This window comes from Pelecanus crispus, chromosome 13, assembly GCF_030463565.1.
Source record: "Pelecanus crispus isolate bPelCri1 chromosome 13, bPelCri1.pri, whole genome shotgun sequence".
NCBI lineage: Eukaryota > Metazoa > Chordata > Aves > Pelecaniformes > Pelecanidae > Pelecanus > Pelecanus crispus.
In genome coordinates this window covers 8,745,695-8,773,280 of record NC_134655.1, presented here as the reverse complement: position 1 = coordinate 8,773,280, position 27,586 = coordinate 8,745,695, and the positions used below count along the sequence as shown (strand labels likewise).

General features: G+C 46.5%; 1 protein-coding gene across 1 annotated transcript; it reads left to right on the top strand.

Annotated features, from left to right (window-relative positions):
- On the top strand, positions 1–27,586 carry PASD1 (PAS domain containing repressor 1). Its single transcript, XM_075720510.1, has 20 exons — positions 1–41; positions 1,446–1,600; positions 2,229–2,320; positions 4,000–4,089; positions 5,179–5,299; positions 6,493–6,606; positions 7,275–7,393; positions 8,261–8,343; positions 12,040–12,146; positions 14,917–15,064; positions 17,731–17,812; positions 19,745–19,868; positions 20,652–20,761; positions 21,259–21,345; positions 22,578–22,736; positions 23,283–23,486; positions 24,350–24,552; positions 25,350–25,442; positions 25,928–26,135; positions 27,416–27,586. The coding sequence occupies exons 1-20, from the start codon at positions 10–12 to the stop codon at positions 27,584–27,586; spliced, it is 2,502 nt and encodes an 833-aa protein (XP_075576625.1). The 5' UTR covers positions 1–9.

Below are 27,586 nucleotides of genomic sequence, written 5' to 3'. Positions count from 1 at the left end.
AACGAACTGATGGATGAAGATGAGAAGGACAGGGCAAAGAGGTATGAAGAGGTGCACAGAGCACTGAGAGTGGAAGCTCTCTTGGGGGAGAATTGTAAATCCTGTGTTGTCTGATGCTTGAAAAAGTACTTGGGACCATCAGAGGCAAAACCCCCATGCAGTTTACAGGCTGTGTACAGCGGACCACAAACAGCATAATTAAGTCACCATTTTCAAGCTTCTCATAGTGTGTTTGAGCACCCCTACAATGGCTTAATCAGCTGAGTGGTCCTTAAATTACATTGTCATGCCCTCAGAATCTTGTGTTATCCCATGGCTATTTATTATCTTGATGCAGGACTCCTGACCTGTGATTTTACTGACATCATGCAGTGCTGCCCACCTCGGGTAGAGTTCCCCGTGAAACTTAGAGAGCAGTCCTGCTTTAGCACAGGTATGAGTTAGTCTCCCTTCAGAGAAGCATTTGGCTCAGTTCTAATTAGTCATCGTACACGAGTGCCAAAACAGAGATGGCTGTGAACATAAATGCTGGATCTGAGAACCTCCAGATGCCAACCTGAATATGAATGGAAATGCTTTCTGCATACCACACTCGGTCTAGATCACAGGAAGCATGTATCATCATGAATACGCTTGTAAAGAAAATTAATTACTACTGGAAGAGGTTGTATGAAAATAGGGTTATCTCAGATATGAGCATTGGAAAGAACATTTTGGAAGAAACTGAATGGATTTGCTTTCTCCTTCATTATTTTTAATGGAGGGGAAAACCCTAATAAAATATTCTTAAATTGTACTAATGCAAGCTGGAAACTTGTCTGTGGTTTCCGCAGCCAGACTCTTAACATTCCCGGTTTCATATATCATGGCAGCAGATTTTCAAAACCAGATACAAGAGCATGTGCTTGACCTCATTCTGCAGTTGAGATGTCTCTGCACAGTATTGTCTGTCTATAAGCTGCTTTTGCAAGTACAAGTCAGGGAATAAGGAATCCTTCGCATTTTGACCTTTACACGTGTGTGTACTAACTGGAAAAGAAACGTTCATAAAAATGAGGTGGGCAAAACATGAGCATGTAGATGCCAGGACTTCTCTTAGTGGAGAAATTTCGCCCATAACACCTTCACCTCATTATCACTGCTTTTGAAAGAGTGGGAACTGCCTCTGAAATGTATGTAAGGATACAGTCTTGCTCAAATGAATATAAATCATATTTGTTACCTCCAGGCATTCCTTGCTGACGGTGAGCTCAGTCCTGCTGCTAGGCTCTAAGCACCAGCAAGGCGCTTGTACCCGAGCCTAGTTTTAAACAAATGAGCAGTCCCAGCAGAGTTTGGATTCTTGTATTTAAAGTGTTTTGCTGAGGTGGGGCCATTTACCTCTCCCTGGGTCGAGCTGTAGGTCCTTCATTTTACTTAGCGGCATTTATGTTTCTGTCACCCAGGGCATCACGGAACAAATCTGAAAAGAAGAGGAGAGACCAGTTCAATGTCCTCATTAAGGAGCTTTGCACAATGCTGCAGGGCCACGGCCACCCTCTCAAGATGGACAAGTCCACAATACTGCAGAGGACCATCGACTTCTTACAGAAACAGAAAGGTACCAGAGGGTGCTGGCCTGCTCCAGGTTTGAATGCGGTGCTGAGCAGTTAAACACAGATAGATTTGAAAAGATGCGGTGCTGTATGCTTTTTCATGTAGTGACATTGCTCCGTTTCCCTTGCTGGTCTCCACGCCCCCAGCACGCTTTGTACAGTCTCAAACAGAGCAGGAGGGAGGAAGAGCTGAGGAACAGCATGGACTACAAAAGCAAGGGGAAAAGGGTTTCTCTGCCTGTTCCCAGGTCTCCTGGGGTAGGACATGGCTGGGTGCAGCCTGTCCTGCTGCCTGGGCACTCCCATGAGCCTTACTGAAACAGCTCCAGAGTTGCAGACACCCTCTGCTCATGGTGATGCTCATCTACTCTGAAATTAGCCCATTGACCTTAATTTTTGAAGGATTTCTTCAGACCACCCAAAATGTCTCCTCTTCCTTTTCTTGATTTCTAATGCATTTGTATCGTGATGACGTGGAAAATGACTGTTGCATGCAAGAAGGCTTTGTGTGGAGAAAGATCTGAGGATGATTCCTCTGAAAGCCTCTTAAAAGAAATCTGGTGTTACTTGAAAGTGAAAAAAAAATGCCAACTAGCATGAGTCATGTTGCTTTTCTGATGTTTTCTCTTTAAGAAATCACAGCACAGACAGAAGCCTGTGAGATGAGACAAGACTGGAAGCCTTCATTTCTTAGCAACGAGGAGTTCACCCAGTTGATGTTAGAGGTAAGAAGAAATTAAAGCTGCATAGATTAGTGAGAAGTAATCAGTTCAGTGAAGTAGTTCAGAGATACAGTTCCTTTTCACCTGTAGGTCCCAGTGTTAGTGTTAATGATTTCTACTCTGCTGGCACATATAATCCAAACCTGACGGAGACCAGTGTTGTGCTAAATGCTTTGCAGACACAGAATTAAAAATATGATTGCTTCCCCTTAAAGATAAACAGCTTTTCTTTTAGGAATGAAGACCAATTTGGCCCATGTTTGGCCTGATGAGAGAGGAAAAAGAGAATTTCCTTTCTCAGAAGAGCCGCTAGAACTAGAAGTTTTAGCAAAACCTTGAAAGGACCTGAAAAAAACTGAGCAGCTCTCCTCCTCCCACATCCCATTAGCCAGGCAGCATTTACTTCGCTGCCTTTGCTGCAGCTAGCTGTGCGGTGCTGTACTTGTGATGTGAGCTGTATCTTTTGCTTGGATTGCCTTTAAGTGCAGTTGGGAGAACAGCTCTGATACTCTCACCTATAAAATGCTTAGCTGATCTAGAAACACCCCATGAGCCTAGATTTTTTCCTTTCTTAAGGATGCTGCTTTGGGTTTGTGCTGCATGCTCCTCCGGCGAGGACATCTCCTACCCTGCGTGGGCAGCTGTTGCTCTTTGCCCCACCAAAATAAGGGTGTATGCTGGGCTGAGCAGGGAGGTGCTGCAGTGTCTTAGTTATTCCTTTTCATTAGGACGTCATGACTCACCTCCCTGGAAAAGTCTGTTCATTCTTTCTGGGAATTTCTCTCACCAAACTAGTTTGTTCCAGCTGAATCAAAACAAATTCTCCCCTTAGAAGTGGCAGGAGAGCGAGCCCTTTAATAACTGTTGGCTTGCTGGACTGTTACACCATTGACCAGTTTACTTAAAAATCAGTGTTTTTTTCTAGAGAGGGCTTATTTTCAGCAAAGGCGGAGTATGACAGAGTCAATTGTACAAGAAAATGTTGTGAAGAATAGGGACAGCACCCAAAGAGGAAAGCACATGCAGTGACTTAAAAGGGACAAAGAACTTTGACTCTGGGACAGAAACCATTGTGAATAAGAAAGGGGAAATAAAACAAACTTTAAAATTGTTGTGTCACTAGCTTAACGAATGAGTGCTTTAAGCAAAATAAATAAGGCTTTAGATCTTGTCCATGTTGTCCATAAATTGCTAAAAATACAGCACTGTATAATTTTTCTGTCTCTGCTCCATCCATCCATCCATCCATCCATCCATCCATCCATCCATCTATCCACAATGCTGAGTTTGCCGTGATGATATCTGACATCTCCTTACGCACCAAATTGGTTAACCATTGTGTAATTCAGAACACGTAATGAAGTGACTGAAGTCACCAGGATTGTGTGGGTGTAGAAATTTTAACCACCACTGTCTTGCTGCTTGTTAAATAAGTACTCACGGGGTGAAAAATACAAGTCAATTGAATATTAATGAGCAAATAAGAATATAAGAAGAATGTTGAATTAGACAGCATGTGTAATTTTATTTTTCTGCATTCAACTATCATTTCCATAATTGATTTATGTTAGTTTTAGGCTGTTAGAAGCATCACCAAAGAACAAATTGGCCTATTATATTTTAAGTTGTTCCCTTGCATAATTCTTTTTATTTTTTTCTTTTTGCCTGCCTTTTATCATTAGGCACTAGATGGCTTTCTCATTGCTCTTACCACTGATGGGATTATTATTTACGTATCTGATAGTGTCTCGTCTCTGCTTGGACACTTACCGGTAAGTTCTGACAACGCAATATGTTGAAGAATCATTCCCCTGCCTTAACACAGCCCCGTCACTGCAGGGCTTGGGGCTTGGTTTTGTCCAACCAAAGAGGCAGCTGACTGTGGGTGGGGGATAAACCTACAAACTCTTAGGGACTTTCTCAAGCTTCTGTGAATAACAGATTCTCTATCAGGGTCTGCGAGTTACCTAAAAACAAAAAACACCTATGCAAAACCACCGTACTCATAGCTCACTGCTTGGCAGCACATCTGAAGGGAGGGTCTGGGTGGTGTTTATCCCACCTGGTGTATGGAAAATCTCATGCTTGTGAAATCAGCATGCTGAAGCTCTTCTCAGATAATTTAAAGATGATTTTAGGACTGAATGTATGCTCTCCTAATGTCATTGTTTCTTTCTACTTTGAGCCCATGGTCTTTAGTAACAAATATGGGGACTCAGATTTTTCTGGGAGAATTTCTAGACATCAGTTAGCTGTTGGGTACAGAAGTTTCTGCTGGCCCCTCAAAAACGTTTTTTATCTTTATCTGCTGCCAAGCACGAGGCACCAGTGACGCTATGTGAGGGCAAAGTTGAGCACACAATTAACCTGGCTGAATGTCCTAGAAACAAATACGTGCTGACATTTTGGTAGCACCCCTTTAGTCAGGATGTGTGGGTTTATCAGCACTGAAACACTTGCAGGTTGAGCTGATTTTGCCAGATGTTCAGCCTAGAAGACAAATGGAGGATGTGAGGAGAAGCTCTCCCACTTCTGTCTCGTGCTTCCAAAGGGAAATGTTTAAAATTTTCATTTTGGTACTGTATTTCTCATCGTGTTTTATTCCTGTGGTACCAGGGATTCTTCTCCAGCTTGCATCTGGCTAAACTGAAGGGTAACCTCTGGGACCCGTTCAACCTTTTACAAATAGATGGCAACCCCAGGGTAAAATAACCTAAGGGTTATATTCTGCCCTAGATCCATCTGCAGATTGACTGGGCTTCCTTGTCTTAAACATCCATGCTAGACCGGCAGCGTCTCTGCTGCGGGATGGTTGTGTCAGGCTGTACTGCTGAACATGACAAAGCATTCTTTTGTATCAGTCAGATTTGGTGGACCAAAATATATTAAACTTTCTGCCTGAGCGGGAGCAGAGCGAGGTGTACAAGCTCCTTTCTCCACATGTGCTCATGACAGATCCTGTTGCAGCTGATTTTCTAAACGGTAAGATCTGCTCTTGTCTGTCGGTCAGGGAAATTTGCCAAAGGCAAACAGCTCCCAGGGGAGCCTGCACAGGGCTCTCCAGCTATTTAATTCTCTTGCCTGCCACTTCTGTTTTGCCGCAGTTAATATTTCTGCTTTTTAATGCAGCACATCATCTAATGTTCCTACATGCTCCCAGTACTTGGTCTTTGATTTGGACAGTCCTTGTTTTACTGTCTGCTTTGCATCATAGGACAGTGAAGTTGCCCTCATTAGATATTTTTCCCAGGGCAGGATGCTGGAATGAGCCTGTGAAAGGAGTGAGGGACTTGGGGGAAGGAAAGCATAGGAGAAATCCCAAAGGGTTCTGGCAGAGTCTTTGTTCCTTAGGAAGCTTGCATGTCTCAGGACACCTGAGAAACCCTACATGTAATTTAAGGGACAGCCTTCCTATCTGAACAGTCCATCCAGATTTCTACTGCTGGCTGCTGTCCCACCCCCAAAATGTCCCTTTCCCCCAGAAAACATCCCCAGCACCAGAGCAGGCAGCAGGGTCTTCCTAACAGCCACGTTTCACCAAGCCTGTGTTGGGAGACCCCTTTCCCGGTGGGTTCGCTGTGGCCGGGCAGTGCTAGCCTCCTCTCTGCTGCCCGGTAAGTGTCAGTGGGAACTGGGCAGCCCCCGTGCTGGTGCTCTGCCCTGGGGTTGGCTTCCCTCTGGCTGAAGACCGCATGGCCTAATCCATGGAGTTCAGACCTTGGGCAGAAAACTGAATAAGAGCTTGGCATGGTGCCCTCCACCGTTAATGGAAAGGCTTAGGGTGACTTCAGTGCCCTTTGGATCTGGGTCCTACTGAGCAGTGCCAGAGCAAAGTACTGCAGTATCGCTTAACAGCTTTGCATGAAATCGAGCATGCACAAAGTCAGGGGAAAATACTGCTGACCGATATTGCCAGGGCTTCACACCCAGTGTAGTGGGGTGGTTATAAAGCCATGGGAGAAAGGGTGAGAATACATTTCCTTAAGCAGAACCAGCTGATCGTTGCTCTTAGTAGTTACATATTTACTTACCGGTATCAAGAGCATCCCAGCAGGGTGTGCTCAGATACCACAGCAGCAGGGTTGGTATAAGCACCTAGGTAGAATCCATATATGGAGTGTTCTAAAGTGCAGGCTTCTGGTAACATGTGTACGTCTCCCTCTCTCTCATTTCAGCGGAAAAACAAATAGAGTTTTGCTGCCATTTAGCAAGAGGCAGCTTAGATCCAAATGAACCCCTGATGTATGAATATGTGAAATTTGTAGTGGATTTTAAATATTTTACTCATGGTAAGTTACTGCTGCAGCCTACCTTTACCTCTCTACCTCTCTCCTTTAAATTGTGTGTTAATCTGTAGCCTCCTAAAGGCCTTGTTTCAGCTGAAGATGCCCCGTAATCGGCAGGGATGGAATAAGCTGTGGATACATTGGAGATATTTTTCATATAAAAGTGGTGGGGAGGCTGTTGGTTAGAAGAGTGCACTCTTCTGCATGCTGTGCTTAAAGAAGTGATACTGATCCTACCTCCATTTGACCCACTGCCAATTGTAAAGCAGCCTACTTATTCAAATAATGAGTAAACTATGCTGTTCTGTTTCACTTGCGGCAATCAAATGACACTTTTTAAAGATTAAATAGTTCGAGAAACCTGTAAAACCTTGAATCTTGCAAATGTTGAGCTGGAGAAAGGTTGACAAGGAGACTGTAGCTGCACACTGTGAGCTGCTCAGAGCTGTCTTACGAAGCTTCCCTGCAAGCCAGGGGTAGGTGGTTACAACTGTGTAACGCGGAGCCTAAAGGGTCATGCTTTAAATAACATCAGCATGTATCAGTGTGGCATCGCCTTGTGGGTAGGAGGATTTTGTCGCTTGGGTTTCATCAGTCATTGCACCTGTCTTAACATGAAAAGAAAGCTCTCCTTCCTCTTCTTCTTAAATAAATTGTCTGGTTGTGTCTAGTGCCTACACCCTCCTGTAATGGCTTTGAGTCAGCGATTGCACGAGCTTTCAGGTCAGCCACGGAGGAGCAGATTTGCCTCGTAGCAACTGTTCGTCTTGTCACACCGCAGTTCTTAAAGGTGAGAGCTCTGTGACTACCTCTTCCCTTTCATGCGAGGATCAGCCGGTGCTCAGCGGCAGAGCTGCTGCTGGTACCACGAGCTGCGTGCTTGGCTGTTGCGAGGGGAGCTGTGTTGCAGCAGCATCTCAAAGAGCATATTCAGCAGCACAGATTGTTTGTGCAGAGGGCTGGTAGATGAGAGAGGACACTGCTGTGTTTGTGAGTGGGAGACGACATAAGTGTGTATTTTGGAATGACGAGATATAAAGCGGGAGGTGCTTTTGAGAAGAGGCAGTTGTGTGATGGGGTGTCTCAGAGCAGTCAGCCCAGGAAGCACCAATACAAGGTGACCAGCTAAACCGCTTGAAAAGTTGCAGCCTTTAAAGAAATACATCCCATCGCTCCTTTGTGTAAGAAGGCCACCCACATCTTGAACCACTGTGAACACCGTGTTTCATGGACTCTTTCTGCTGGTCTGTAAGTGTCCTGTGGTGCAGCACAGTGATGACAGGGATAATGACCTGAGGTGCTTCTTGCTGGAGAGACCATCAGCCAGCTCAGTTTGAGGCTGGACCTGGTGCTGTCATCCATCTTCAGATACCAATATTTACAAAAAGCTGGGGAATTTTGCCTACAGACTGCAAAATGAGGCCCTTGGACTAGTTGTTGTAGCTCTCAAATTCAGCCCAGGGTAAATTTTTCAGCCACTTTTCATCAGTTTATGCAAGGCTTATACGTTCCTTAGAGGAAAATAAGTCAAGTGCTTTAAAAGCCCTGTATTTTGCTAGGGTTTGTTATACCAAGAAGATGCATCCTTGGTCCTGTTAGAGGAGTCCTTTTGGCATCTCGTAGAATTAAATGTCTGAGTGTGCCAACTGTTTTGCAGGAGCTCTGCAATGTTGAAGAGCCATGTGAAGAATTTACATCGAGGCATAGTTTGGAATGGAAGTTTTTATTCTTGGACCACAGGTAAGAGATTTGGGTTTAGTCACTGAAGAATAAACAAACTGTAGTTTAAAACCAGAAAATTTTGTGTAGCTATTGCCTGAGATCCCAAGTAGAATAGCTCTAATTAAATGCAACTGAGTAAGTAATAACACTCTGAACGTACTTATTAGGCATCCTTAAATGGTTTGCGTTTTTCCATATTTTAGGCAGGTAAGAAACCATATAAAATGGTGGGAAAATGTCTAGAAAAATGTCTAACTTCACCAAGATATTAGGTCAAACTGAGCAGTGTGGGTCCTGTTCCCTGTGTTGGTTTAGCTCCTCTGTTTTCCAGCTATAGCTTCCAGGAATCCTTCTAAATCTTTTCCTCTGTCAATAAACTTTTGATTTTCACATTGAGAAATGATGGAATTTACAAAAAATAAAAGAAAAAGCAGTGGAATAGATTATTTAATTGCAGATTTGTTTTTGACAATGCCATATGGTGAGCTAGGATTCAGCTTGGTGAATGAAACAGACTGGAACCACTTTATTAAGCTGATTAATATAGGATTCATTTTCTTCAAAAGAAGCTGGAGGTTTTTCTTCACCCTTTTACTTCTCTGTATTTGACATGTATGCATGAGCACATTGCAAAATCCTGCCCTTACCATTATCCCTCCTTTGCAAGCTGTGCAAAGGTAGTCATTACTAGAAACACGAGACTTCAGGGAAAAAAAATATTGGGGAGGAAAAAAACCTAAATATCATCACACATTTAGAGCAAGAAAGAGAGAGAGAAAATACAAGTGAATAATAACTTGCATTTATATAGTAAACAAGGTGTGTTCCTCACGCATCATACCTTGAAACATGGAGGAACTGACACTGCGACAGTCCTACAGTTAATGCTGCGTGGTTTGGGATAGCCGGCTTATTATTCATGTTGTCAAGCTCTTGCTGGAGTGACTTTGTTAGACTTTAATTGGCCTGTCCAATAATGCACATTTTCAGAATCAGGTGATTAGTGGTAAGATTTGTAAAAGAGTCCTAAGCCCCTTATTTCACTGTCTGACGAAGTGAGCTCGTTTTCCAAAGGGCTGTGTCCCAGCAGCTCCTGTGAATAAGGCGAGCAGGAGCTGCTTTGAAACCTATCAAAGAGTCTTTAGATGAATCTGGGTTATGACTCAGAGAGGAATCTTTCTGCGCCAGATGCTTGCAGCCACTCCGGTCCCACTCATCCCCAGTGAGGAAACCATTGTTACCGAGAGTAAATTAAGCTGATGTAGATGCTGAGGCAGAATTTGTGACAGCCCCGGATGCGAGCAGTGAGCCCAGACACGAGAAGGAGCGGGGGATCGTGTGGGTTGTCTCATTTAATCACCAATTCAAACCTCTCTGCAGTACAGTCTGCAGGACGCTGTGAAATGTTGTTGGGTATTTTGCTGTTTCTTGCTTATTTTTGTGTCAACTCACACCACCTGACGCTGAGGTGTGCCATCAGTAGGGGCAGAGGGTACCCAACATGAGTTGCAATCAGGACCTTTGCTATCATGACAACAGCATAAAGTGGAGTAAAGATAACTAATGCAGAAAGCACTCCATAGATCTGGATAAACCTTAGAAAACTAGGAAAAATCTGTATTCTGGGTCTACATGTAAATATGTGTAGAGGAAAAAAACTATGATCTCTTTCTCTTCTGTACTGTGGTCCTCTCCTTATTTCCCTTCATTTGTTAGAAGACTGGACTTGAAAGACTCTCTGAAGACTGTGCATTTCTATTTGCACAGAGAGTTGCAGGCCTCAAGGCTGGAACTTAAGCTAATAAGACACTTGCAAATTGTTCCACAAGCAAGGCAGCTCCTTGTCAAATGACAGATGAGGAGCATTTTGTGGTTGCTTTCTCATTTAAAGAATTCTGGTGAAAGTCAGGAAAGCATAATACTTTCCTGATCAGCTTAAATGTTTATCTGATGTGCATCTGAAAGACACCATTGTCTTGAATATAAGCATGTCATCAAAGATAGGAGAGACTGACATGTTCTGCCAAAGAGACAGCAAGGAGGGACACTTTAATAAATACACATATTATCATCATTAACAGAAATCTGGGTCACATGAGGAAAAGCAACACGGTGCTCTGTGAAAAGTTATTTGAATAAATAAGGCTGCGTTGTGGCAGAGACCACTGCGTACTAAGTGCACTCTGTTTCAAGAGATTTGCCATCAGAGGGTGCGGAGGACTGGCTCTTCCAGCCAACCCCTTGTGCTGGGACTCGGGAGCTCCTGCCGAGACTTTGATCCTCCTGGGCCTGCTGTTGAGCAGATCCCTGGCTGTCCTTCCTTTCCCCCCTGTTTGCCGTTGGGTGCCAAGCTGCTCGTGGTTGTGGGGAAGGGAGAGGTTATAGACCTGTCTGGGCTCTCTTCAGCTGAATAATCTATGCCCACCATGTCTCTCAAGAGTACAAATGTGGAGCTCGGTCACTCAGCCAGGACAGAACTTCCCATATTAATATCCAGAAGACTCAGGACTGATCCATCCAAACCCAAATATACTTACACTTTAATTTTTTGCTCATATTCCTGGCCTCTTTATGACATTCACCTTCCTTAAGAGGGTCGCTTGACACACCAAGAGAAAGGCAGCGGGAGAGGCACATTTGATGGGCAGTGACACCTTCAGACTGCCCCGGTTTTGAAACATTAACTGTTTCACTAACACACCGCCGCCTTATTCCTGAGGAACGTGCTGAACTTGGCAGGTGAGCCTCATGCTATCAGCACGTCCAACAGCCAAAACAAATAGGTGGAGCCACATTAGCACAAGTCCTGCCTCACACAGTACGTGCAGTGCTTGAAGTGGTGCAAGCAGTAGTGTAGTTGAGCACTAGGGGACAGAAAGCGGCACGTTGATGTAAGGAGTAGAGGCAAAAATAGTGTTTCTTCTCCTCGCATTTCAGTGTTGTTTCATAATCATAAGCTAGCAGGCTCCGGTGAAGCTGTGCATAAGCTCAGTGTTGTTAGGATACCTGCTTAAAAAAATTTTCATATGTTGCCTAGAAAATGGAAAATCAAGAATTGACAGCAGAATAGTCAGGTAAGTCATTGCAATGTGCCCATCTAAATACTTCCTCAATTCCTTCTCTACCTGCCATAGAAAGAACAGTCCTGAAAATCAGCCCCATGCCTGTTCTTATCTTTATTACCAGCATAGAAACATTTTTTGCTGGTTATAATTTCCCAAGCTTTTCCATGGGAACAATTACTTTTTCTTCTACCCAAGCTGGTCCTGATACACATTGCAGTTTCCCACTTACTCTTTCTTCTACAGTTGCTACCCAGATGACATTTACATCCAACCTACTGGATAATTTTACTCAAGCTCCAAGTTATTATGCACATGAACAGCCATAGCGTTTCTCAAGCTGCGTGTCTCACAAGCGTGCTTAATGAATTGAGTCACTTGCATACGTACGAGCCTTTCTCTACACCCACATAATGAATAGGCTATGAAAGAGTAAACACACACCTTTTCATTTTCTCAATTTTTACCTCTCCCTTGCTGTTTTTATTTTGCTTGTATATGAAAATACATCATTGCATATGTGAAAATCCACTCCTGATTTCCCTGCCAAGTGAACGTACGAGATGGTTTTGATCGCTAGTATCACAGCGTATCTGCCAGGATGTCAGTGTCACGTTTTGGGCTCACTCCTTGCCCTTTGCTTCCCTTCTAGGGCTCCGCCTATTATAGGATATTTACCCTTTGAAGTTCTGGGAACGTCAGGGTATGATTACTACCACGCAGATGACCTGGAGCTTCTTGCTAGGTGCCATGAACACTGTAAGTTCCTCTCCCTCTGCAGCGTGCCTGTCTTTGATCTCATTTGTCACTCATGCAAAACCTTTTACTGTTGTCGCAAAAAGCATCTTTATCTGGGGCACGAGGGAATTCTCTCTTCCCAGACAGTGAGACTGTCATAGCTCACACTTACCTAGGAAGTTGAATCCCTGCACAATTCGCTCAGATCAGGAACTCTTTGTGCAGATTTCCCAAATTGGCAGATGCCCTGTTTGAGCATGGGTTGTCTGAGAGTTAAATGAGATTAATAGATGGGAAGTCATAACTTTACACCCCAAGTTCGTGAGAGCAGCCCCAAACCCTGGGAGTCTTGTTGATTGTCACAGTTCGTGGGGTCTTGCTGTTCCGCTGGGCTCTGGAGTCAGCCAGGAGGCTCAGCTCACCAGAATGCCTTCTGAAAGCAGCATTTGGATCGCCTGCCTGTGCAATTAGATGTTGTGAACCTCACTTACTATTAGTAAAATGCTTCTGGAGGTTCAGACTCTTTTTTAAATACAAGAGTACCAAATACAGATTCCCTGTGGGTGAAAATGGCTCATTTTTGGTCGACCTGAAAGTAAGGCAGAAAAGCAGAAAAGTCCAGTTCGGGTTGATGTGTGAACACCAGAGAAAGTCCATGAAGTTCATCTTTGTGCAAGGTGAAATACTGTGACCTGCAAGAGCCCAGGAGGAGCCAGGTCAGAAGGAGCGCTCAGGCTGAGTACTGCGGCAGTGCAGCGCCGTGTCCTGGTGAAGGCTGAAGCTGATCTGAGGAAGGGCAAAAGATGGCGGCAGATGCTGTCTACTATTAATCAGTGTGCTTTTCCTACCAGATGAGTGTGTGAGATGTTTTATCCCTGAGACTGTATTTTTCCATTTTGTTACATGTGCTTCGGACTGAGATGCTGAGCCAGAATTAGGTGTGTCCTCCAGCTGGTTTGCATTGCCAAGCACTATAATGAAAAGTAACTGCGCACTTTGTAAAACGCATCTAGGTAATCAGATATTTTGCCAAGAAATATTCCTTATAGGTTTCCTGTTGGGCAGACTATCTGTTTGTCTCTCTGCTATCTCTGTTTGAAAGGAGAGTGTTTTGTCAAAAGAAAACAAGGACACCCCAGAGAGTCGAGAAAGTGGGATGCTGTAACTACTCAGAGATGCAGAGCAGTGCGATACAGGGACACCAAGAAAGTCCACAGCCCCCAGCATGCTGGAGCTAGACAAGCTGCTTTGTCTCTGAGTTACAAATCAGCCCCATCTCTACCACATACCCTCTACCACTTACACCTATAAGATGCTAAAGGACGTGGTAGAGAATGGAGAAAATGATGACTTCTCTGAATGTCAAGTTTCCCCACTCCGCTTCCCTGACGACTTTTCTGCCTTGTCAAGGCAAAGTGCTGGTACAAAACAGGCGGCGAGGAAGCGGGTTGCCTGGCTGAGCCCCCGAAGGAGCCTGTGAAAGTGGCCAGATGCAAGTTGTGTCAAGTGCAGCAAGCATGTAGATGGGAATATTAAAGGAATATTTTAATTGCTCTCAAGTACAGTACTTTTTAGTGCTGTTTGGTTAAAAGACCATTCAGACAGAAGTGAGCTACTTAACCAGACGATGCCCTTTCGGTAGTATGTGTGTGCAGTTTGACGTAGACGCTAACTATATTAGAGTGGGGTCAGATCATTCATCAGAGAATCTAGTTAGTGATTTATGTTCTACATCTCTACTAGCCGCAGATCTCCTCTTACATATTAAAAGAGTATTTGCACAACACACCTGAAGGAAAAGATCTTTTAATCTTACTGCGCAGGGGGACAAAGTAAGGTACTGGCAAAGTGACTTACAGAAGCTGCTTGAGGAAGTCTCTGCCAGGACTAGGAGCTGAGTGATCCCTAGCATGGCATGTTGGCCAGAAGACCTTCACTAAGTGCTTCATCTAAAGCCCATCACTGTTAATGGGATTGCTAAATAAGTTAGTCCTGATATTTAACAAAGTACAGGTGTGCAGGTGAGTAAAAATACTTGGGTTAGTGTGGCTTGGTAAGTTCCCGTTCGTCAGGCTGACCGCTCTGGGCAGGCATCTTGCCTACTGTGAAGTGAAATGGGTTTGCTTAAACCACGTTTGTATTTTACTTTGCATTAATTATGGGTATTTTAAGTGAGCATGTTTCATTTAGTACTCCCAGCAGTCCAGGAACAATTAATGTGGTTATTTAATGTAGTTCCCCTCATTATGTTCCAGTTGTATTACACCACTTGAGATTTTTCTGGACATACCCTGATAATACGTACCAGGTCTGGTGTATTTAGTTCATTTCTCGTGAGAAAACTCTCAATTAAACTGCTAAAACTCCACTATCTTATTGTTTTGTGCCATTATTAGGATCCTGACTTCAGGCCCCAAGTCTTTGAAATGCATTCTCATGTACGTGTGAAAGGCCAATACTTTGTTTAATTAATGTTATTTATGCTTACTTCAGAAGAGCCCAGGAATAAGTTGTGAGTTATAGCTAGTTATATAGTTATGCCAATTACTAGTTATAAGAACAATCTCAAAATAACAAAGTGCGTTCTTGAAAATCAGTAGCAGAAAAGAACCCAAATAAAAGCTCAGTATGTGGCTGTGTATCATCTGTTGTGTTTATAAAGCCGCAAGAGCCATTTTAGTGCTGTAGCAGACTGCAAGAGGGGTATGGGACCGAGTGGTTTTTCTAATCAATCGCCTTTGCACCATGAAATTTCTGTTTGCTATAAATTGCTTTCTTTTTTGTTTAACAGTGATGCAGTTTGGAAAAGGAAAGTCCTGTTACTATCGGTTCCTGACCAAAGGCCAGCAGTGGATATGGCTGCAGACACACTACTACATCACCTACCACCAGTGGAATTCCAAACCCGAGTTCATCGTTTGCACGCACCTGGTAGTTAGGTAGGAGCAAGCACCAAACGCTTCACAGTGTATGTCCCATGTGCTCATCCGTTACGTTTTCTAGTTATGTTTTGTGTTAGCCAAGTATTTGCTGTGCGTATTGACACACTAAGATGGTACGTGGTACATAATTCTATAAAACTATTATAAAACATGGGGAAAAGCATAATGTGTTTTCATTACTCTTTTTTTGGCAACCGGGCCAAGTGTGCTATCGGCGTGTTAGATTCCCCTTTTATCCCTAGCAATGACATGGCCATAGGAAGAATTAAAGCTGTTAAGAATCAGGCGGCTTTATGGGCGTGAGTGGGATCATACATCTCCTACAAAACCTTTTGATCAGAGCTTTAAATATTTATGCCTCGAAGTTAGCTGCTGGCCTGCTCGCCTTATTCCTCACCTGAAATTCAGCCCAGGATCCCCACCTAGTGGGAGCTTCTTGTGCTGGGTTGCAAACCCGTGCTGGAAGGCGGTGCGCGCGTGGGGTGCTTTGCGACACGCGCCTTCTGGAGGGGAATCTGCTTGATTACCACTGTCATCTCAAAAAAGATTGTGTTAAGACTGAGAATATATTTGCTGAAGGGCTTGAAAAATAGAGACATACTGGTTTGCTCTATTAACTTGAGGAAACATATTGCTCACTGCGTCTTTCTTTACTGTCAGGAATCAATTTGTGAATTTTTTTCTGGTCCCCTTTTTTCTTGTCAAACATCTGGAAGGACAAACACTAGTAAACTGGGATATTCTGAAACACAGACTGAGAACATTTTGCACCACTAAACAGGTGTAAATGATGAGAGCTGTGTGTGCTGATATAAAGTACATGTCAAGTGTTATCGTAAGCAAATGTTAGACAGAGGGATTGCTTCTGAGTTGCATTGCTTCTGCTGTCTTTCAGGGAATTTGGCTTCACTTTAAGCTCTGAATTTATTGTGCATGAACTTGTTTCTTCTTTCTCCTTCCAGTGCCTCTTAAACCTAGTGATATAGTCCTAAATAGATTTTGAAATTCAATTCTGTCTCATAGAGTTAAGGATTAGAATATATTATTGAAACACACAAGTTAAAATGTGATTTCAGGAAAATTCATTGCCTACAATGATATAAGTGAGTTCAGTTCAGTGGCTTCTCTTGCATCCTACGAAGGTTATGGCCCGTTAATATTTCAGCACCCTAAATTCTGGCACCTTTCAGTGCCCATGATTCACAAACACTCAGAGAATCTTTAAAACATCCTCTCCAATTTATCCGAATAGTGAATCATGTGTGTCCTGGTTTTGGCTGGGATAGAGTTAATTTTCTTCCTAGTAGCAGGCATAGTGCTGTGTTTTGGATTTAGTAGGAGAAGAATGTTGATAACACACTGATGTTTTTAGTTGTTGCTAAGTACTGCTTATGCTAGTCAAGGACTTTGCAGCTTCCCATGCTCTGCCAGGTACACAAGAAGCTGGGAGGGGGCACAGCCAGAACAGTTGATCCAAACTGGCCAAAGGGCTATTCCATACCATATGGCATCATGCTCCGTATAGAAACTGGGGGGGGTTGGCTGGGGAGCAGTGATCGCTGCTCGGGAACTGGCTGGGTATCGGTCGGCGGGTGGTGAGCAATTGCATTGTGCATCACTTGCTTTGTATATTATTATTGTTATTATCATTATTATATTGTTATTATTATCATTACTATTTTCCTTTATTTCAATTATTAAACTGTTCTTCTCTCAACCCAGGAGTGTTTCTCGCTCTGACTCCTCCGATTCTCTCCCCCATCCCATCGGGGTAGGGGGAGTGAGCGAGTGTCTGCGTGGTGCTTAGTTGCTGGCTGGGGCTAAACCACGACAATGTGGCATAGTTTACTGTAAATATTTTATTATTTAAGAGAAAAATAGTAAGGAAAGCAAATATACACCTTTAGAGGCACATTGCTGGGGATTCCTGCGCCTCGCATTGCACCTGGGCAGCCGTCGGTTGGTATTCAGAGCTTCCACTGGAGTGAGGGATGGTAACTCTGACGTAGCACGCTGCACGGTGCTGTGTGCACCCTCAGAGAGAGGGGACCTGACCTCCTCCTCTCCAAGGCACCGGCTTAGGTCTCGCTGAACTACCATGCAACGTGCAAAAAATTGATTCTTGATCATCAGCAGGTTAGAAAATGAATGTACATTTGCTATGGCAGTTTACCTGCACAGAAGCTGTAGGATCATTCTTCTGCCTGATTATGGAAAATGGGAATCTCCTTCATTAGGAAAATTGTACTGAGGACAAAGACACCCATTTTGTCTTCAGTAACCAAGTCCACTTTGCTTCTAGATTAGTTTTGCTTGAAGGCATCCAGGACCAAAATCTGCCAAGGATTGTATACGTTTGTGCTTGGAATGATTAGTGCAATTAATATAGGTCCTGCTGTCCTGGGTGGAGTGGGACTGGGACACTGCCCTTGTGTCTCTAATCTGTAGATATTCAGCATGTGCAGTTATTCACAGATTGCAAGGCTGTACGATGATGTTCCTCAAAGTACCTTGTATATGAGAGAGTGTGTGTGTGCGCTGCGCAAAGCGTGTGACTCAACATGAAAACTCCATAGTGAACTGTATGGTAGGATATAGTAACCATACAGTAAACAATATCCAGACTGAAAAACTGGATTGAATTTTTTTTTTTCTTTTTTCAGTTATGCAGAAGTTCGAGCTGAAAGAAGGCGAGATCTTGGCCTTGAAGAGTCATCAATTGAATTGGCATCCTCTTCTCTAAAGGTACCATGTCCCTTCACAGTTGAATGAGTAGGTGTTCAAACTGAGTAATTGCTTACCAATCTCAGGAAGATACCTGTTCTTTCTTCTCCTTCTCCTTTACCCCCATCTCCTTCTCCTTTACTCCCATCTCCTTCCAAGCCTTCAGCTGGGTTATGACTCAGGCAAACCCTGAGAAGTTTTCCACTGCATGGCTCCAAACTGCCCATCTCGGTTCAGGCATATAACTGCAAATTCAGCAGTTGCATTGCTGCTGCTCTGCTATTGATTATCTTTCTGAGACCATTACGCAAACGATAGGTTAAACCACCTCAGTTCAGAAGCAGAAAGTAGAGCTGGAGGCTAGATTGCTGTACCTGTCACCGTTAGTAAGGCGCAGAGGATCCTAGCGCAGGGCAGTACCGCATGGTGCCTGTTTTGTTAATGCCAGCTCGCCACTGATACTCAGACGAAGATTGGAAGTGAAGGGAAAAGACTTATTCCAGATTGCAGCTCTGTTTACACCATTGAGCAGGATCACATCAAGTGTAGGATTGTGACCAGAGCAATAATTTCCATGGCTTGAATCAGTCTGGCATCCCAACACATCTGCCCAATTAACAAGTTCATTTTAATTACTTTTAAGTTCTTCCTCTCAGTAGTTTACAGATAAGACCAGTAATCAAAGTAATTTCAAGTGGACTGTTGTGTAATTATCATTCCAGTAGCCTTATTGCTCTTCAGACATTATTTTATAGAAGCCTTTTATGGGATGTATAGGGGAAGCTGTCCCATAGACATTTTGCACTTGAGCAAGGACCATCTTGCAAACAGCTGCTTCTCTGTCACCACAGCACACTTCTGTGTCTTTTTCCCCTTTCCACGTGATAGCTGAGATATTTTTCTGCAGACCTTAAGCTGCATCTGTTGATGTAAGGCAGCTGGAGGAGAGGCAGAGCAATCGCTCCCATTGCTTGATCTTCTGGAGGGGAGTGAGAAGCTGGGGAGCAACCTGGGAGGCATGGGGAGGGTGGTGGCACAGCCAGCGTGGTCACCCATGTCCTGCAGGTGAACAGGCTCCTACTACCCCACAGTTCTGGGCTGTTTGCCATAAACCGTCTGCCCGGTGGCATCTGTCGTTTTGGTGCGACAGCTCCAAAGCCGTTAATATTCACTAGCTTAAGCCATCCCCCTCTGCAGATGCGCTGCCAGGTTCCTGCCTAGAACAGCCTGCTGGGAGCGACTGCTCCCCAGGGGATGGCGAGCAGGGTTGCAGCTCTCGGCATCGCCCAGTACCTGTCCCCACAGGAGCCATTTACTGTAGATTCTCCTAGGGCTGCAGCTGATGCCCCCGCACCAGTGCTCCGTGTCCCTTCCCAGTCATCCCCCTCCATCTCTGCAATGAATAAAACCGTTCCCCAGCCAGCCCCTCCTGCTGCCTTCATTCGTTACCTCTGCCACCACTCCACAGTGTGCCACGGCCAATGAACTGTGACATCCCTGAAGAAATCGGCAGAAGGAAGCTAATTATAAAAGCATGTTTCCATTTGCACACAGCTCCACAGGCAGGAGAGCAGGAGGGTGGCAGAGCGCGGGGCACGGGCAGCAATCCCCAGTGTTCACCCGACGCACGGTCCATCCCCTCCACCGCCGCTTGCTGCCATCAGACGGGTGTCCCAGGACAGAAATGCGTGGCATCGCCCCAGAGCCAGGGGTGCCTGGGGTGTGATCCTGAGGGTCCTGTCTGCACGGGGATACCTGAAGGCTTTAGGGTGAACGCTGAGGGGCTGACGGAATACTACACCGGGGTTTGGTGGTGCGGTGCTGCAGTGCTGGCCCTCTACATACCCAGCCTGTTATTTTTCTCTGCCAACGAGCAGCCAGGGAGGTGGAGGTCCCCTCTAGCACCATCTTCTCCTGCTGACGGTCTCGTCACTTGTGCTTCGCTCCCTGCAGAGCCACAGCAGCTACCTGGACGTGGGGCAGTGCGGCAGCAGCCAGGACGCCAGCCGGGAGGGAGTGTCGCAGTCGTCCCACAGCTCCCGGCGCTCCTCGCACACCGCCCTCTCCGACTCCGCATGTAGGTGCCAGCAGGGCCTGGGCAGCCCAGGGTGGGGGCGAGGAGTGGGCTGGAGGGCAGAGCAGCCTCCGAAATACTGGGGTTTGCCTGGGAGTGACCGAGTCAGGGCAGGAGGGGGGTGCTCAGCACTGGGACCAACGTACCGTGCCGTAACTCGTTATGGCATGGCAGCAGAGCCGTGGCCACGTGCTGCCTCCTCCCTCTTAGCCCACTGCCAAGGTGAGAGCAGCTTTCCCCCTGTTTACTACCACCTAAGGGTTGTGGCTGTTCACTGTGGCTCAGGGGACGGGAGGTGACTTGCTAAGCTGAAGCAATTTGATGGAGCCCCAAACCTCGCTGACAGAACTTTTATTACGGGGTAGTTTGGTCCCTGATGATAAACCCCTGCAGAAGGAATGCGGAAGGCTGCCTGCCTTGCTGGCAGCTTCATGCCAGCTCCCACGAGTGCCCCCTGACCCTGGGGGCCGTAGCGAGGTGACCGCAGTGCCCATGCGGGGCCGTGGGTAGGAGCCCACGCAGGGGGCTTTTCTTGAAATACTTGCCAGGGGCAGAGTGGGAGGGCTCATCTGGAGACACCCATGGGGGAAAGGCTGAAACGGGGCGTTAGCATCAGAAGGGAACCCCGCGAATCAGGTGGAGGGCCAGAGGGACCATGGAGGGGCAGTTTGGGGACCCGGTTTGGCAGCGTTTGGGTCGCTGCTCGCCTGCATACACAGAGTTCAGGCTTAGCTGGGGTACCCAGGCACAGGTCTGCCGTATCACAGTAAACCGTCTCTTTTCCAGCCACATCATCCACGCGACACACGGACGCCGGCACGCCCACCCGGCCGTCGGTGCCGGTGGGGCAGGCAGAGAAGGCAGCCCTACGGCTGGCATCGGCTGGAAGCACTCAGGTCGGTGGTTCCTGCAAGCAAAAGCCTTTCTCATGCCGTAAAGAAATGAGCTGGACAAACCTCGATCTCGCCCTCAGAGAGGCTGGATCCTCGCCTCTGAGCGTGCTGGGCCTGAGCATGGGATTTCCCAGGGCTGTGGGGAACGCCGCTGCCCAGCAGAGCCGGTGGAGAGCTGCTGGAGGCTCCTCTGCTGCCTTCTTTCGGGGTTCAGTTTGCTCCTTCAGGCCAAAGGCCTTCTCACACCCCGAGCCCGCTTTTCTTGGGGTTTGTACACGTGAAATGGCCTTTATCCAAAAATGGATGCTGACACCAAGGATTTGCAATTAGCAGGGGGCATGCAGGAGGTTAAATTCTCCCTTCTGGCTTATCCTCAGATCTCCACGTGGAGTGGTGTCGTTCCCTGCACTTGTTCGTACCAGTGGGTATGAGCTGGTATTGCACCAACTCTGCACTAGAGATGCTATGGACCTGCAGTAAGGCAAAGTTTTCATTTCTAGGCCATAGCAACTCCTCAAGCCCCTGGTGAACACCTCCCTCAGCATCCCGTGGCTCAGCCGGCAGTCCCCTCTCAGCACGCTGTGATGGTACGTGGTCTGTTTTTGTTAAATGCACTGGTATGGCCATTTAGCAGGGCAGACTTGGTGGCTTCGGTTCACTGCTCTTACCTCCTTGCTGGCTGGTCCCAGTGTGGGGGCAAGGTTTCAGTGCCCTTTCTGTTGCTGTTACGGAGATTTACCTGCAACCAAATTATTGCAACCACTTACTTCAGCGAGGAGACAGAGCAGGTAGGAGACCCAAGAAAATAGCTTAGAAGAAGGTTTACGCTTGTCAAAACCATTGGGGGCTGCTCAAGGCTTATCTCTGAATTGCTAGCAACTAGCTGCAGGCTGATCATAGAATCAATCATAGAATCGTTTAGGTTGGAAAAGACCTTTAAGATCATCCAGTCCAACCATTAACCTACACTACCAAGTCTACTCTAAGCCAATCAAGGGTAGACTAGACTAAACCATGTCCCGAAGTGCCACATCTACCCGTTTTTTGAACACTTCCAGGGATGGGGACTCCACCACCTCTCTGGGCAGCCTGTTCCAATTCTTGACCACCCTTTCCGTAAAGGAATTTTTCCTAATTTCCAACCTAAACCTCCCCTGGCGCAGCTTAAGCCCATTTGATATGGTGCTGAAGAGTTTTATTGCCTGGTAGAGGAAGGGGATGTCAAGGAAGGTTTGCGTTAGGCCAGAAAAAGAAAAAAATACCACAAGAAAAATGTGGGAGTCATAAACCGCAGCTATGAGGCCCATCCTCAGAGAGCTTTGAGGTCAGTGTAGTAAACATTCAGACTACAATACAGGGATTGAAGACAGCCAGCGTAGGTGTGAAGGATGGGTTCCAGGGTGGGATTACAACCTAATTGGGGCCTGGCATTTGGCAAATATAATCAGCTGCACAACTGAAAGCCCAGCCTGGAGGTGTGGCAAGGGTTAGCATGCAGTGTCTGCCACAAAGCACAAGTGGTCCGAAATCAGCAGGGTGTCACACTAAAGGGACAGGGGAGTCCCGTGCACAGACACTACATCTGCGCAGAAATTTAACAGACCAAGATCTGGAGTGAGGCACTGAATATGAGCCAGTTGTGCTGCTGCTCTGGAAGTACAGTGGTACTTTGGTTAAATATGCAATTGCCATTTTTTTGTCGGCATCATATTTCTATGGCAAAACCTGAAAAGCAGTCGTTTTTCTGAAGCCAGCATCACTATGAATGTGAGTAGCAGGACTGGTCCTACCATGTGATCTTGTTCTCTGCTTTCCGCAGCCAGTGTACCATTTCCCGACCCAGCTGGGGATGATGCACCAGCTGAAAGAGCAGCTGGAGGCGAGGACACGCATACTGCAAGCTGACATTAAGACACAGCAAGAAGAGCTCCATGTCATCAAGGAGCAGCTCCAGCTAGTGCAGGACTCCAACCTGCAGGTACTCGCTGCCCCCAGGGTTCCCAAACCCAGAAACCATTTGCTCTTCTTTTGAGCACGCAGATCAGTAACAAAATTGTCAGTGGCAAGAGCATTTAAAAATGAGCTCTGGGTAAATTGGTAGTTTGGTCCCAGATGCAGGAGTAGTGTCTCCCAAGAGATGAGTGGCATCAGTATCTGCTTAAGTACTGAATCAGTAATTTTCATGATTTAGAAGAAAACAGTCCCAAGCTAACCCCAAGTCCCCCCTGCACAAAAAGCTTGGTGGGTCAGTGGCTGGTTAGTGCTGCTGGATCCCCAGTGCTGTTCCTGCAAAATGCAACAGGTGTAATGGAGCTGGAATGGTCGTGGCTCTGAATAAATACTTGGGCACAAGCTAACATTTGATTTTCTGTTATTCACAGTTCACTTTGCCCCTGGATTTAGAGACGTTGCTGCTGCAGTGTTATATGTTGATAGAGACAGCCTGGGAGCGGGAGACAGTAACTCTCAGACAGGGTAACCACCGTATGAGCTGCGACAACTCATGTGTCTCTTTTATTTAAAGATGCTGATGCAGCAGCCGATCCCCGTTGTCTTTAACAACGTGCAGCACCCGAACCCCAGTAGGCCGCCGCCACCGGGGACGTCCAGGCAGACCACAGCCAAGAAGTCGCAGCAGCAAGGCCTTATGGGGATGAAGCACTACTGCGGCACCCGCCTGCCGTCACCGCGCCAATTCCTCAGGGACCCCTGTGGCACGGCCACCCAGGTCGCTGGCTGCTTCATCATCTTCATTGTCCCCTTTCCTGGCTTTTTTAAATACTTGTCTGCTGTGTCCCCCCTCCCCGTGGTCTCGCGCATCTTCTCTGTGCTGGTTTTACTCCCTAGCTGGCATTACGAAATTTGTGTCAAGAGTCAGTTGCAAATGATGTCATTCAGCTGTGAAAATAAAAGCCAGGTAGCCTAAAAGCACTAAACCCTGGGGACCGCTGGAGCCGTCCTGGTGACCAGAGAGGAACTGAGTGGGAGGTCTGGGCTCTCATTCGCTTCTCTGTGGGATTGCAACATGATGTTCATTCATAGCCAGTGAGAGTTGTGACTTTGTAACATGGGGAAGTAGACATAATTTTAAGAGATTAATTTTCTTCTGCCTGAGAAGTCTTGGAAGGCAGCTTTGAAAAACAAGTTTGTCATCACTAGACCTAAATCCACTATCTAGCTGGTCACATCTCTTTGGGAAAGAATTGAGGTGTCCAAAAGCAAAAAAGACCAAAACTACTGCTTTAAAGGATGGATGAGACGCTTTCCTTGAGGACTTCAGATTTGCACTCCTCCTCCCCTCTTAAGCTGGTCTCTTCTCTCTCGAGCCTTGTGTGCCCTTACCCTTGTACTCTGAGTTCTCAAGAGACCCTCTGCTCCTACCACTGGGGATCCCAGCACTGCCATGCAGGGGCAATAAATGCAGACAGGTTGGTTGTCCTGAATAATAGATATACCGTTCCTGCTGCTGTGTTCAGGGAGAATATCCTACTGTTCCTCCTTCTTTTCCCATCTGCATACTGGAAGCAGTTGCTTTAGCCTTCTACTGGGGAGCTTTAAAAACTTACGTGGGTATCTATGTCTTCATTTCAGGTACAGCAGCAGCAGCAGCACCTAATGAGAGGAAACCAAGCCCAGCAACCGTGTCTGCCGGGGCAGACGAGCATTTCAGTGCCCCTCTACAACAATCCCATGGTGTTTTCGCAAACACATCCCATTACAGTGGCTGCACAGATGCCGGCTGACGGCAGCGAAAGGCAATCACAATCTGAATACAGCCAGGACAGGAGCCTCAGGTACAAACACAAGCACTGCTGGGATGGTCCTGATGGCGGTGACAGAAAATAGCAATACCTGGGTGGCGGGGAGGGCAGGCGCATCTGGACTCGGGGGGTGACCGTCTCTGGGTGCCACGGCAGCGGCGGAGGGGTGTTCCCTCCTGCAGAGATCTGGGTTAGTGGTGAGCCCGGTGTGCATGCAAGTAGGGTGTTGCGCACACCATGCTGTACCCTCAAGGGCCTGAAATCCTTTTCTCTCCATATTTCTATAAATTATCCATATTGCTCAGTAACCTTTGGACATCTGCTGCTGTCAGAGGGGCTGAACAGGCAAAACTAGCACGGACAGCCTTTCCCAAACCTGTGTCTGCTTGATCTGAAGCTCCAGAGTGTCTTTTCTCCAGCCAGGACAAGCACCATGGCAAAGCCATTTTTCTTTTATACAGTGCTAGAAATGTTGTATAAAACATATACAACTGCCCCAAACTATTCAGCCACCTTTCAGGGAGGTATCTGCAGACACTGCCTCCAGGATCCAGCCCTTTTGAAATACTGTGTAAGGAAAAAAGATAAACCCTAGAGGTCTCACCATCTGTAAAACATATTTCTTACATGAAAGATTCAGCAAGTTTCAGCTCACCTCTGTGAGTGCATTAGGCAAGGTGATAGTAAGCATCCTATTTCATTAGCTTTTATCAGGGTGGTGGTTTGCATGCTTTCAGGGAGGATTTTCAGGGAGTTGTTTCTAGAGACTGACAGTCAGGAGTTTGGACCTCTCCCTTCCCTGACCATCATCTGTTTTCCCTCTGCTGCAGGATGCTGTTGGATCAGTCTATCCAAGCCATGATGCCCGCCGCCAATGGCAGTGGCCAGTCTACGCAGAGCGGTGCCAGCAGGCAGCAAGGAAAGTGAGTCTTTGCTGACCCTTTTTTTCATGCAGTGTTCTAACATGGCTCTTTATGGTGCTGAAAATTACTTTGAAAAACTTGTAAGTGATCACACAAACACAAACAGTCTCAGTCTTAAAAGAAACAAAAGGTTAGCTGGTTAGAAGAAAAAGTAATGAGAATATTTTTTAACTACAAAGAACTTTATGATAACTAAAATGCTTTGAAAAAAATATTTTTTTTAACCATTTCCTGGCTTTTGCAAAGCTTAAAATGCCTAATCAAGTCATGGAGGAGATGTACAGCCTTAAAAACCTTAATTGTCTGCAGTTCCAGTCCATGCTTGATGGGGAGGGGGAAATCTGGGGCCTGCTTTTGCCAAGCCCTGCACGGTTTGACAAACCCTGCTCCAGTCTGGTTCCCTGCAGGACTTGGGCTCCCCAGGGCCTGCTCCGGTTGTGGGTCTGGGTTTGGGTTCTCACACCTTATTTTCCTCCTCGTGGCAGATTCGTTGCAGAGCAGCAGATCTTGCCTCCCCCAATACAGATGCAACCGATTACCTGTAGCACCGTCCGACCTCCAGCCCCGTCGCCCGTTTTCTCCCCATCTCTGATGATCCCACACACCAGCTTCACATCCCACCAGGCAAACACACCGGTTCATCTCCACCAGTGGCCACAGCAACAGGTTCAGCAGCACCGTCTCTACCTTCAGGTAATGGAGCTGGAACAGGTTTGTGAGGATGCACAGGGATGGCTTTGGGGTTGGGTTGGTTTTTTTGAAGAAATGGGGCTTACCTGGCTAATCAAACCCAGTCAGTGCACTCGCACATCCTCCACGCCCATTGTATCTGCACGTACCCAAGTGCTCAGCCTTTCCAGGCTGGCCCTGCACCCATTCAAGGCTGTATTTTCCAACAAACTCAGTTATCACTTAGTGTCCAGAAGAAATACCCGGTTTTTCAAACACAGCTTGTCATCCAGAGGAGCTCTGGTGGGAATCTTGCTGTAGACGTGAAACATGATAAGGGATAAGCTCTTTTGAAAACATGCCTCCTGCTGTTGTGTCACAGCATAGCAAGGTTTTTTTATCAGCTGCTGTCACTGCTTTCTTTTAATAAATGGTGTTGCACAACACAAATCTCTGGAGAAGGCGATTTTGGTTTTTCAAAGCACAGTTTCATCAGTGCACGCCAAACCAATGACATTGCCAAGGAGAGGGGTTGTTGAAACTGATAATTAATTAGTAATACACTCTCCAAGACGTGCCTGGTTGGCAGAGGTAAGTTATGGTCCTCCAGGCAAAGATGGTAGAAAACAAAGCAGGGGGAGCAGGTACAGCTGAAAGTAGCCATGCAGCAGGACTGGATTTAGAGTAAGAAATGAATCGTCATTGTCAGCAAATGTGGACATGAGCCGTCCCCACTTTGGGTACATGTGGTCATGGGCTGCACTGAGGTCCTGAGGACTAGCAATAGGGACAGCAGAATGATTATGCTGGGGGAAATAAATAGCTCCAGGGCAACTGAAAACCAGGCTTTGGTGCCACAGAGCCTTTAATGGGGGGTGAACCAGCAAGTCCAGGTCTTTGGGGTACCAGCTGTGGCTTGGTACATGGACAAGGTCACTCTACAACCTCTTCACTGGTTGCCTGAAGATCCTTCCCATGGAAGATGGAAGTTGCACGTCCTGCAGATTTTGCCTTGCGTCCAAGTAGCTTTTGAAGGTCTCCATTCCTGCTGGGCTCCCTGTGGGGCTGGTAGGATGGATGGGTCCTGCTTCTCCTCTGTACTCTCCAGGTATTGTTAGTTGTGCTGGTAGCACCAGCATCCCAAGCCACTTGTCCACAACTTGTACCCTCGATGGCTAGAGGTTATCTTTAGGACTTGGTGCTCGCACTCCTGGGTACAAGCCTCAGCATCAGCCCTGCATCAAGAGAGGGAGCGGATGGGTGATAGGGGAGGTCTGACTTGTCAAATTTGTGTCTCCCAACAGATGCAAGCTCCTGAGCCGGTGCCTGGGGGTCCGACACAGCGCATTTTCCAGCCCCCCCACACCCCGCAGCAGAACCCCCTGAGCTACTTCCTCCACCCGCAGCAGCAGAGCCGCCACGCACAGGGCCAGGCCTGCAACCTGCCGGACCTGCCCGAGATGCAGCTGCCCTGA

Excerpts from the sequence above, each read along its gene's own strand:
- PASD1 (XM_075720510.1), top strand. The coding sequence starts at position 10 with ATGGATGAAGATGAGAAGGACAGGGCAAAGAG. Across the intron at positions 1,601-2,228 it reads CTTCTTACAGAAACAGAAAG|AAATCACAGCACAGACAGAA; the intron begins GTACCAGAGGGT and ends TTTCTCTTTAAG. Across the intron at positions 23,487-24,349 it reads CCTGTGGCACGGCCACCCAG|GTACAGCAGCAGCAGCAGCA; the intron begins GTCGCTGGCTGC and ends TCTTCATTTCAG.